At 51.0% G+C, this 12543-nt stretch overlaps 1 protein-coding gene across 1 annotated transcript in view; it reads right to left on the minus strand.

The window, feature by feature from the left end:
- The window catches only part of LOC102043817 (HYDIN axonemal central pair apparatus protein), a 68293-nt gene that overhangs the window by 32195 nt on the left and 23555 nt on the right, over positions 1 to 12543 (minus strand). The window contains 11 exon segments of the mRNA XM_031062324.1: positions 599 to 808; positions 1510 to 1608; positions 2104 to 2269; positions 3826 to 4142; positions 4567 to 4707; positions 5972 to 6115; positions 6747 to 6999; positions 8133 to 8371; positions 10067 to 10219; positions 11101 to 11265; positions 11738 to 11873. Coding sequence (XP_030918184.1) covers positions 599 to 808; positions 1510 to 1608; positions 2104 to 2269; positions 3826 to 4142; positions 4567 to 4707; positions 5972 to 6115; positions 6747 to 6999; positions 8133 to 8371; positions 10067 to 10219; positions 11101 to 11265; positions 11738 to 11873 — 2023 coding nt within the window.

A 12543-nucleotide genomic window follows, 5' to 3' on the forward strand; every position in this document is an offset into this window, starting at 1 on the left:
GCCTCCTGCTAGTGCTGTCCGTCAAGCTTGACATTCCAGCAAGGGCATCCTGTGATTGGCTAAAGTTCAAAAGCTGCTTCTCAGCCCTGGGGTCATTGGCCTGTCTAGGTGTCACTGTCCCCTGAGACTTCTCCCCTCCTACCTGGTGGGTGGCCCACCTACCCCTTCCCTCCCCCGTCCCCGGGGTTTAAAAGGACACTGAGACCATGTGGTCATGGTTCGGTTGGAGCTGTTGCAACATTCAGAGGCCTGCGTGCCCCGGAATAAAACTCTGGATGAAGACCCTCTAGCCGGATCCGTCTCCTTTTTTCCTTCACCTCGCCTAAAGCCTTTCCATCAGAGGTAAAGCCTGAGTTCCTGCTTGCCTGGACTTGTCCCAAGTGCCAGCTGCAACATCCAGCTAGCCAAAGGTGTCTCTGAGGTGAAACACCACAGCTGCCGCCTTTGGTCAGGCAGCGAGGGCCCGACAAGCCCAGGCACGTTAGCCCCAGAGCCAACAAAGGGGCTGGGAAGGGAAGGGAGCTCTGGAGCGAGGTGGGCAGGAACCTGCTGGCCGTGGTGCCAAGGCAAGGAGCTGTGCCAGGGATGTGTGTGGTACCTGAGAGCCACAGTCGGTCTCGCGGGGGCTCACGGAGTAGGTGATGCACGAGGCCTCCCCAGTCAGCACCACCTCGTAGGTGGGGCCTCCCTCCACGTGGCACAGCGCTGTGACATTGGAGATGGTGTTGAAATGGCTACAGAAGGTGAAGGAGACCTGCTGGCTCTCTCCTGGCTGCAGCACACCCGACAGTGGCAGGATACTGATAACCTGGAGGACAGGAGAGATTGAGGTGTTGCGCATGGAAATGGATGCAGAAGAGCATCTTGGAGCAAAGTGCAGCTGTAGCCAGAGGGGCCTATTCCCCAAACACTGCCAGAATCACCCTAATCTCATCCTGCATCTGTGCCGCTAACCAATGAAGGGACATGGGGAAAGTCTTCTCCCATACTCACAGATCAATGCATTAATTAATACACTATATTAAAGTAAATGTCTCCTGGCAGTGGAAATTCTCTCTGATGCACAAAAAAAAGCCTTTTGCCTTAAAAAAGCCTTTCTTACTGCTTTTAGAAAAGGTGGACACTTAGAGTGAGAGTTCTTGGAGCTCAGGGAACTCAGAGAAGAACTCCAGCCCAGCTCATCTGACTCCTGAGGCCTTTCCCCTCTCTCTCTGATATATATGGTGCATTCTCAAGGTGCCTCAGCAAAAGCTCCTGCAAAAATTTCCTATGAGATGAGGTCCAGGGGAAGCAATGCCCTCCATAGGTGCTGCACAGTGTCCTTGGGCAGCCCTGCAACGTGTCCTGCACAGCCTCTCCAACAACCAGTTGCTTCAGCAGCACTTTGTGCTGGGCCTGCAGGGATGGGAGGCCCCTCTGTGGCCAATGCCGAGGGCCCCCAGTGGCACTGGGAGCTCCAGCCCTGCTTGCCACACTGACAATGGGCAAGTGAGACAGATTCCCTCTTACCTCCTCCGCTTCCAGGGGAGTGTGCAGTACATCCTTGAGGGACATGGTTCCCACCAACCCTAGTGGGATGTAATACCGTCCATGAGTTTGTGCTGGCACCTGAAAAACAAGCCATTTTCTGTGCTGAGAGGAAAAGACAGCCACTTTGCAAAGTCTCCCTTTGTCAGAGAGCTCCAGGGCCAGCAGTGCAACAGCAGCTCTGGGTGAAGGCAGAGCCCTGCAAACAGGGAGTCTGGCTGGCTTGGGAAGAGGCTCCATGGACATCAGGACTCATCCCAGCTTGCTCTGGGAGGGAAGCTGGAGGTCTTACCATCATGCTGCAGATAAAAGCCTCATCTTACATTTCCTTGAAGGAAACAAGGCAAAAAAATCCCACACTCAACACAGGTCTGTAGGATCTGAGTCAGCTTCTCCAAGGAAAACTCTCCTATTTCTCCCTCCCACACACTCCATGTCCAGCCACTGGCCCTGCTGCCTGACCAACTCTCAGAGCACAGCACAGCAGGGCAGCAAAAAGAGAGGTCAGCAGCACGAGCATGACTTGGTGGCAGGCTGGGGAGGCAACACAAGCACTAGCTGTACAAGAAAATCTACCTCTGCTCCTGGAGATTGGGCAAGATCCTGCGATTCTTTCAGGGCTGTCACTGGCTCCTCCACATTTCTAATCTTGAGGCGTCTCCTTAGAGATGCTGAGGAATGCAAACTGGTTCTCTTCTCCTTTGGTGGATGGGGTTTGACTTTAGGTGAGTTAAGCTCGTATCTGGAATATAACATAAATATGAACAGGGACCTGCAGTGGGAGGGAGGGACACCTGCACAAGTAGCTCCTGGCCAGGATGCAGCCCCTGGGTGGGTGCTGGCACGTTGAACTGAGAAATGGTTTGGTCCAGCCCTTCCCAATCCAGGCTGGAACAGGTCTGTTCTAAAGGCAGCCCAGGGATGACACTGAGGGGCTGCAGCAGCTGCAACTGCTTGCATTGAAGAACTACACAGGACAGGCATTAACATCTTGTGGGGATGCAAAAAGCACAGTGGGAGTGGAAAAGACAGAGAAGGCAGCAAACAGGTGAGATTGCAGGCACTAAGGGGTAAAGCCAGCCACTGATGAGCCAGCACAGCCCCCCCAGTGCCCAATGCCAGAAACTCTGCAGCTCCACCAGGGATTTATCAGGAATGTTTCCCTGACAGTGTTGGGAGGCTTCGTCGATATTTTCCAACACTCCCAGGTGACTCAGGTCACATCCCCCATTTTAAATTGAAGCAGGTGCTCAGGGTAACTCTGCTTATGTTTCTAGTGCCACGTGAAGGACACAGTTGAGCCATGCCTGCCTGTCACCCTGCTGAGCTGCAAGTGCTCCCCACAGTCAATCATCACCTGGATGCTCCATTCCCAGACAGGCCTGTAATGAGCTGCTCCCCAAAGAAGCACTGCCTTCAGCTTTGTAGCTTGTTCTCTAAGGCTGGGTTTCATTTCTGGATGAGGTGCTCTCTCATCATAACCCCCAAGAGATCCCTAATCATCTATTCCACTGTCTTTAGTTTTAATGAATGGTTTGAGGCAACTTCCCAGGCCCATGGTGCCCAGACCATGACATTTTTCACTCTAAAGTAGAAACTCTCTGGGAGGCAGGGATAGGAGATGATGTGATGAATGAGTCCTGCTGTCAAGCACTACAGAGCCCATAAGGGACATGCTGCAGTGAGGAAAAGTCAAAATGAATAACAAGTGTCACAAAAAAAGGGAGTGAAGAATCCAAGGTGTCCACTGAAAGCTGACCCCTGGCAAAGAAATCGTCCTGGCAGTAAAGGAGCTGTCTCAGAAAAGAAGGGAAGGCTGTTCAGGCTGGCTGTTCAGCATCAGCCCAGGCACTAAGGAGCTCTTTGTGTGGTGTTGGGACTTTGTGGGCATCCTCCAGCACAATGCAAGGGAGGCAGGCAAGGAGCAGAGAGCAGCTCCTGCAGAGAGGACCCATCCCAAAGCAGAGGGGCCAGAAGGGCCTCCAGCAGCACGGTGGGGGCTGGGACTGGGAGCCCTTCATCAAGGTGGACATGGCCTCAGGCCACAGAGGCCTGAGAAAGCAGCTTTCAGCCCAACTTTCCTCACCAGGGGAAACCACTGTGGGGGCTGTGCAGCACCAAACTGGTGGGAAACCTATTCCCTGAGCATCCAGCCTGAGCACAGCTGGTCGGTGTTATTTGCACAAGAGAAAGTCAGCAGCAGTCTGTCAGATCCCAGGCAAACAGCTTTGTTCTTTGCCAAGTACAAACAGGACACCAGGAAGAAGAGCTTCAAGGAGAAGGCAGAGGTGCACATACCTCAGCCTGTAAACCTGGCTCTTGGAGTGGAATGACCAGTGGTACTGGACGGGCAGTGGGCTGCAGTTGGTCATCTCCAGGGAACGCACTTCTTCAGTGCCAGCCACGGTGCAGCCAAACTCCAGGGAGCTGGGCTGGATTTGGAGATTTGGGAAGCACACTTCTCCCCAAAGGATGATACGCTCCACAGAAGGATGGCCCCTGACCATGTTTATATTCAGAATCTTCTCTTTTTTCCAGCTCTTAAAATCCAGTTGATAAACTGGGTTAAATGCGATGTAGAGATGACAGGTCTCCCCTACATCCACTCTCACAGGCTGCAAGGAGATGAGCAGTAATTAATCACCTGTGGGATGATGTCCCAAGGTCTGACAGCAGGAAACAGTAAATGCTCCAAGTGACCCCAGCATGGGCTTCTCAGTTCATGGTTCATCTCTCTTGCTCAGCCCCAATCCAAGGGGGTGGCTGCTGGAGAGCTGGCATGCTTTCCAGGAGACACCTTCACTGCAGGGCTTGCCCAGACCCAGCTGCCTGCTCCCTTCTCCCTGTGCCTTAAAGCCAGGATGGATCTTCTCAATTCAGATAAGATTTGGGTTCCTTCAGCAGCTTTGCTGATGCAGCTCAGGCCAGCCCACTGCTGATGCTCCAGAATAAACTTCTTGACTCAAGGAGCTCCCAACAGAAAGGCACCACCACATCCCTCCTCTTCAGAGCCCACTGGAGGAGCCCAGGGCTGCTCACCTGGCCACCTGGGAGGGGCTGCTGCTCCTGATCACAGACCAGGAACGGCTGCTCCAAGTGCAGCATGAGCTCCAGTGGCAGCCAGGCAGGTGTTTTTAAAGCCAAAGGCTGGTACTGCAGCCTCAGGACATCACTGGGTTTCTATGGAAACAGGAGAGAAGGAAAACCAGCCTCAACTAGCCGTAGACATCTTTCTGCTTCTGATGCATCTCACATTCTTCAGCCCCAGAAGTGCATACATCTCTATTTACCCTTTCTATTTGTTTCTACCCTTCCAGGCAGTTTTTCTATATAGCAGACGCTTATCATGTTTAGAAACCACAGCATCATCTGGGGAACAGGGAAACACTCCCACGTACAGATGAGGGAATAGGCTCCTGAGAGGAGGTGGCTGCTTGAACAAGATCTAAAGCAGAAAGTGAATCTAGACCATTTGTCTCCAGTTTTGTCTTTCTGTTGGGCAAAACAGCACTAGATGGTCCTCACTCACATACAGTCATTTCTCACAACCTTATTGGCTCTAGCAGCCTCATAAAAGCCCAGGCTCTTCCTTCCTGTCTATGCATTGTGCTGGGCTTCCTGCATGGTTTAGAGAAACCAGAGACTTTGGGAAGCTAGTTCTGGAGGTACTGATACCAAACAGGTGCTGTGCCATAGTATGCAATAAATCAGTTTGTGTGTGTGGCACTGAGCAGAACCAGGCAGAATCAGGGAGAGCTGAAAAGCTCCTAAATTACATCTGAACTGCCTGTTCCAGGGGGGGATTCTGTACTTCAGTGGAAGCCTGGGAAACCAGAGGAGAGGCCTGAAACTACAGAAACCAAAGGATGAAAGATCTTCTCTTTTTTAGACAATCTGCAGGAGAGGGAAAGGTGATGCTGGAGTTGGGATCCAGAGACTAAAGGGCACCTGCTCTGCCTCAGTGTTATCACTGCAGCTGCAGGATGTCTAGGGGTCCTTTGAATCAGGTGAGACTTAGGGAAATGCACACAGCTGTGTTATAAAACTATACCATAAAGCATTCATGCCATAGCAGAGAAGGCAAAGAGACACAGGAGGTGATGGGTTTTTCCTTGTCAGCCTGGGGAATTCACAGGAATCTCCATTTTTCCCAGCTTCCCTCCAGCATTGGTGTACAGCCATCACCATGCCTTGGAGCATCCTCCAAAACCTCCCTTTGCAGTGAGCAGAGAAATTGGCATTTCTCTGGAAGTGGCCACGATCCCCCTTGGCAGTGCAGCTGTAACTGCAATTTTACTTTGGGGAAATTAAATATCAGTCTCATCTCTGAAAGCATCTTTACTCACTTTACAGAGTGCCTCAGGAAGGGTAAAGAGGGGCTTTAACACAAGCACACACCCCCCTCAGCCATGCTGTTAAATGCCAGGATGCAGTCCAGACTTACCTTGTTCACCCGGAAAGAGAAGTGTGTGGCTGACACTTCTATAGAGGGGTGAATAAACTTGCAGGTAAGGACTGTCTCTATTATTTTCTCTGTCCTGCTGGTTATCATACTGACAGCTTCACACATCACATAATCCTGCACCTCCTGCATGCAAGAGTCACTTGTAACCAGTGGGTGGTGGCAGAGCATCCAGCAAATGCCCTCCACTGGCTCAGCACCCACCACCCACCACAGGCTCTATTCCTGCCACAGAGTTACGGTCACTGCCCCCTTTTCTTCCAGTGATGCAGCTTATTTATTTTGCACTCAATTGTCTGTTACACTGCACCCCAATACCCACAAAAGGCACTTGTGAGATACTCCCTCCCTTCACAAGGCTTTTGTTTTACTCTGTGCTTACCCCAGATAAATCACTTGGCACTTGTTTAAATCACTTTCTTTTTGGGCTCTTAGACTAAGTGTAACTTATTTCTCTGCCCTTCTTTGCTGACTAAGCATGCAGCACTGTTTGCCCAAAAAGAGCAGTATTTCCTTCCACTGCTGCTTTGGGATCAGCACTGAGTTTTGGTAGCTGTGGAATCACAATAAAGCCTTAGCTGGTCTGATGGTGGCCAGCAAGGAAAGCAACTGATGCTGCCACAGAAACGTGTGGTCTTACAGCAGTTTCTTGAAGGCCTCTGCTCATTTCCCCAGGCAAATGTCAAAGGACCATGGAACACGCCCAGGGGAGGGGATCTGATGGTTCCCCAGGCTCAGCCCGTGGTGCGGACCTCACCTGTGCGATGCTGGAGAAGCCTCGCACCACCATCTCCTCAGACTGGCCTGGCTGCAGGTCCATCGACAGTGGCTCCAGCCCAAACACGGGGCTGTCATGTTTGGGGCTCTCGGAATCATCCTTGAGGCTGCTGAGGGCTGAGACACTCTGGCCCTCCTCCTCAGGTGGGCTGTAGCAGTCCACACTCCAGAAGAGCCGATAGAAATGGTGGCCTCTGTTTGTTACTTTGAACTGACGAGTACAGGGCACAAGGCTAGAATAGAAGCCAGGATGGAAAATAGTATGAGAGTAGCTATTTCCCTGGTCATCAGATTGCTCCCTGTGAGCAACTTGAGGTGTTTTATTTGCTTGGAGACTGTCTACGTTTCCAGCTCCTAATGTGGACCAGAAATAGTGTCTGATAAGGTGCCCTTTTGACGTCATTATTGCAAAGGGAAATATGTTTATAATGGTAATGTAACATTTTCCAGGTGAGGCTCCTCCAAAATGTTTGTTCTGGGTTGATTCATCCTGTTACTGTATTTTGTATTAATCTGTGCCTGAAACTGTTACTGAATCCTTGAGATCTTGCACTTGGGGACCTTGTGTGTGGGGGTATGACTGCAGACATTTCTAAAAGCCGGCTCAGAGGCAGTTTCTGGATGATACCAGCAAGCTGGTAAAAACTGTCTGCCTGCTCCAGGAGAGGACACCAGGGGTGCAGAGCCTCTCTCATTCGTAGTAGCTTTGGTTTTGCACTGCTAGCCATTTGTAGAGACTTCATTTTGCATTAGAAACTATTTGGAAGTGAACTTTGCAAACTCTGCTGGCAGTGAAAAATCGAGTGAGGTGCTGGGCAGAGCAGGGCAGCAGCAGAGCCATGAACAGCATGAGGAAGCAGCAGCAGCGGCGGTGCGGACCCCGCACAAACCAGAGAGTTTCCATCTGCCTCTGGAACTGCTCTGTGGGCTCCTGCCTTGCCGGTGGGGGTTGTCACCCTCCTGTCTCTTTGTTCCTGGAGCCCCTGCTTGCCATTTTGGAAGGGAAGGGTGTGATGTCATCTTCCCTTGGTCCCTCAGCCACACAGAGGGACCGCCTCATCCAGGCACCATTTCGGGAACCTTTTGTTCTGGGGCAGCCTGTGAGATCATTACTTGGTCAAGTGAGGACATCAATGTATCAGAACTAAAGACAATTCCGTGGCAATTTAGCAACTGGTTTCCCTGTCAGTGGCTTTTGAGGGTGTCTAACAACTCTCAACTGGCCATCACATGTTTGTAAAGGAATCTCTGCCTTCAGGGAAGAAGTCAGGGCTTTGAACACTGAAGAAGACTTTGCCTGAAGGACTACAGCAAAACTGCTCCTTGTTGAGACAGGAGGAGAGGTGGGAGTGGAGAGATCTCCTACCTGAATTGGTATCCCAGGTTGAGCTCCGGGCTGAATGGCTTGTTTATGACAATTGTGGTGCCAGTGCCCAAAGCCACCAGCCCGAAGGCGGTGCAAAGGTTGCTCCCAACGAACAGCCGGACAGGGACAGAAAAAAACCCCGTGTCATCCAGGGTTGCTGTGACAGTCACAGGCACCTCACCCCCAGCAGGGATCACTCCTGTGCTGGGTTCAATGGCACAGCAGTGGGGTTTGCGAACCTGTAAGACAAGCACAATATGCATTTAGGAAACCACCCTGGTCTCTTGTGGGGTACAAGAGGAGAAAGACTAAAGAGGGGATGATAAAAATCATAAAGGTTTAAAATCCCTAAAATACAGTATTGGGCAACAGCAGAGTTCATACAACCTGTATTTTCCCTTCCTTTAATGGACTCACCTAACTAACCCAGTTTTGCCCAACCCAAGGGATGCTTATCCTCAGGAGAGTGTTCCTTCCCCAATCTTTCTCTAGAGTGTGTGCCAAGGAAAGCTTTCTCTCTCCTGGCTTCTCACAAAGGCTCAAGGCTAGAGGAAGCCAGGACTGCTCAAATCCCACTGCAGAAACCACACAGCTGGAGGATACTGCTGAGAGCCTGCAGAATATCTCTGCAAAACCAGTTGTGCAAAACCCCAACACCAAACTATTCTTTCCCAAGGGGCCATCACTGCTTCTCAACATCCCCTAAAGGACTGAAGCCCTCACTTCCCACTGATCATCAGCTGTAGAGAGGTGCCCCAGGGCCCTCTGCTTTGGAAAAGTCACCTCTAAATGCTTATAGCAGAGCAGGAAAGTAGGAAGCAGAAAGAAAACTGGACAACATGTGCTCTGTGGGCATGGCCCACTCTTCCCAAGAACTCTTGTCATCTGCTTTCTCATGGACTTCACGGATTGGGCAAGAGAGCTGGAAGCTGCCCAAAGGAGGGAGGAGAGGCCTTGCACCAGCACAGCTGTACAAACACAGATTTGCAGGTCTGGCCCTGGCAGGAGCATGTGAAACCCAACCTTTACACACCATGAGCACCCAGCCAAGGTGCATTGCTCTTTGCAGAGGCTGAAAGCAGAACTCCATTGTCGAAATAGCTGGAAAAGCAGCAAGAGGAAAATTCATACCACTCCTTCTTGGCCCAGAAGGCTGGGGCTGGACTCTCCCGTATGGCCTGATGCTTTATCCACAGACACAAACAAGTCCATAGTATCAGGCTTTAACCAGCTCCACAAGTTCAACACTCCCAGCATGAAGAAGAAGAAACCTCAAGCCCCTCACAGATCTCCCCCTCCAGCACACATCCCAGCCAGCCCCAGGCCCAGCCTACAAGCCCTCCTGGCTGCACCAGCCCTGCCTGCCAGGGCAGCAGCCCCAGCTCCTTCTGCCCCATGCAGCCCCCACATATCACACAGCCTTTCTCTGCAGCTGCTCCCCAAAGATGCTCTTCAATAGCACAGAGATCACAGGCTGGGGGGGTTCACAACCCCCACACTTGTCTTTGTGTGGACAGCCCAGCTGGCTTGACCCCCAGGAGCCTCCCCATTAGCAGTTTGGCACAAAGCAAATGTAGATGGACAAGGAAACTATAGGGAAATCCATGCTCTGGGGAGCAAAGGACCACAGGTTTCTCTTGATCGCAGAGCTCCAAAAACGTGACACGCAAAGCTAAAGACCTTCCATAAAATTAAGGGAGAACTTGTCAACACAATCCAGATTAATTTCTGCTCCAACATCTCTGCACCTGATTTCACTGAGGGGTACCCCAGCTAGAACCACTCCAGAGCCAGGTTCCTCTTGCCTTGCTCAGATGGAATATTGGAGTACCCTCCTCTCAGACAGGGCAATATGGAAATCTTGCATATAAAACCAAGTCATGGCTGCTACTGACCAGTCCATTTCCCTGGAAAACAGCCCCACAGATACTTACAACCTCCATCCTGAAGTCTGTAGGGACGAGACTCTTGTTGAAGAGGGTAAGGCTTCGTGAAGTAGGCTGTAGAGCTGGGATCCTGCCAAACTCTATCAGCCTGGGACTTGGGTAGATTTCTGCCAGCTGTCCAGTGCTCCGTAATTCTGCTCTCTGTTCCAGGAAGCAGGCAAGAAAGATTTCAAAAAAAACCAAAACAAACCATAACAGGGAAACCTAAAAAAAGCTTAAACAGCTCAACTCCACTTGAGTTGTTTCTTTAGGGACTACTTCCACTTTCCAGCTGAAATGCTGGGCTTTTGGAAAAAAAAAATTACATATTCACCTCCAAATTAAAAAGGACTAAGGTATTAGAAACTTTTAAACCACAAATTATTGGCCCAAAGATACAAGCTTTGCAAGGAACTTCTAGTTAAGACCAGGCTGAGAGTTAAACAGCTAGTTATTCTGGTGGGGAGAAACCCTCCTCTTTAAGGGAAGCAGCCTGACAGTAGAAAGCAACTGTTTTGTCAGACTTCAGCTTGTGCTGCCTGTCCTGGCACAGCGTGCACTGCCTGTCCTTCCTGTTCACTGATTTACATGCAGTGCCACAATGGGCCAGGTTCAGATGTTTGGTGCCACCCAGGGAATTTGGCATCATCATTTCCATCTGTTTTAATATAAGTTTAAATCCTTCTCCAACCACTCTTCAAATGCCAGCTTTCCTTTCTTTTACAGAAGGCTCAAGGTTCCCAGAAGTCTTCTGACATCCTCTTTTGTGCTCAGAGAGATGACAAGACATTTTAAAACAGATGTTTCCAAAATTAATAGCATTAAAGATTAATTAACTAAAATAATCCTTGAATCCAGTTAGATGAACTACCTTCTGTGTCAGACACTGAGATCACCACCTATGAGGCATGAGCTGTTTGTGCCACCCATCCCTGCTGTCCTTCTCCCCAGCAGCCTGTGCCTGTTTTCCCTGGCAGAATCCCTGTCCCTGTGCACCCCACAGGAGCAGTTGCACACAGGCTCACATCTCCCCTTGCCCTCACCAGGGGGTTTCTCTCATCCCCGAACACGCCGATGACAACGTTGGTGCGATGAGTGCCCGGGGCCTGCACTTCCACCACAACTGGGATCTCTGCTGTGCTCTGGGGCTGCACAATCCCACAGGGCTTGGGGCTGGAGTAGAGCACAGCAGAGTCCTCCTTGCGTTTCTGGAAGGGACAGAATGAAATGCAGCTTCAGAGGCACCTCTGAAGAAACTTTAGACTCCTTAACATGCACCGCAACAGCAACTTACACACACGTTTAAAACTCCCCAGGACAAAGGTAAAGGCACAAACAAGAAAGGTAAAAGGCAGAAACAAGATGCAAGAATTGTAGGCTTAGCACTCCCAGGGGATCCTGCAAGGAGGCTGCCAGCACAGGCACTGGTGTCTGTGGATGCAGCAGCTTTTCACAACTCTCTAAGATCTCTCACAAGAAAACAGCCTGAAGACTAGACTAGAACATCAACTGTTTCCTCAGGAGGTTGAACTGCATCTTAAAGTTTACATTCAGGTAGGATCCTGTTCTCAGCCGATCTTTAAGACTGAATAGAAACCAGCAAGGTCTTATCCAAACCCTTTTTCCCCTAGTAATCTCCTCAGTAATATTTGAGAAGAGGAAGTGGATGCGATGCCAAACCTGGGGAATGAGCCCGTAGCAGCCAGGAAAGTCGGTGTCATTTGCAATGAGGAACTTCCTCTCGTATGGCACGTTCAGGTGGCACTCATCGTACAGCAGAATTTCAGGGTACACTCGCAGCTGAGGAACGAGACATCTGGGCAAAGAGATGACCCCAGGGCAATCAGAGATACTGACAGAATGGAGAACGTTTCCCCCAGAGATTGTGAAATGGAGCAGAACACATTGGTCACTATCAAATAGATATTTAACAGCCCTACAGTGATAAATTGCCTTCTAAGTCTTCCCACTCCAACATGTCTTGTCACGGAGGGGCAAACCCTGAGAGGCAGCACCCAGAGCTGCCAAGTGCCCCAGGCAGAGCCCTTTGTGCCACAGCTGCCTCAGCCCCTCCTTTGCCCAAGAAGGCTTGCAAGGACTCCTGGAATAGCCCCAGTGACCCACGAGCTCTGGGGGAGCCTTCCCAACAAGGATCAGTGCTCCCTAAGGCTCAGGGAACACACAGCTCCAGTGTCTCAGTAAAAATGACTCCCTTCTCTGCCATGGTGCTGCTGCCCTGCCTGAGAACTCAGCTCTTTGCCCCAGCCCTGGAGGGCACGAGACAGCAGCTGCCCCACAGAGCGGCTGATCAGCCCCTGCCAGGCCCTGCAGCTCCCTGGCTCCTTCACTGCACAGCTCCAGGCACTGCCTGGCCCCAGCTCCACCTGCTGTACAGAATGGCAGCCCAGGCACTGCCTGGATGGCTCTGCCTGGCACAGGGAACAGCACCAGGGAGCTGCATCCCTCTTGGCATCACACTGACACCC

This window comes from Geospiza fortis, unplaced genomic scaffold (assembly GCF_000277835.1).
Source record: "Geospiza fortis unplaced genomic scaffold, GeoFor_1.0 scaffold18, whole genome shotgun sequence".
NCBI classification, from domain to species: domain Eukaryota; kingdom Metazoa; phylum Chordata; class Aves; order Passeriformes; family Thraupidae; genus Geospiza; species Geospiza fortis.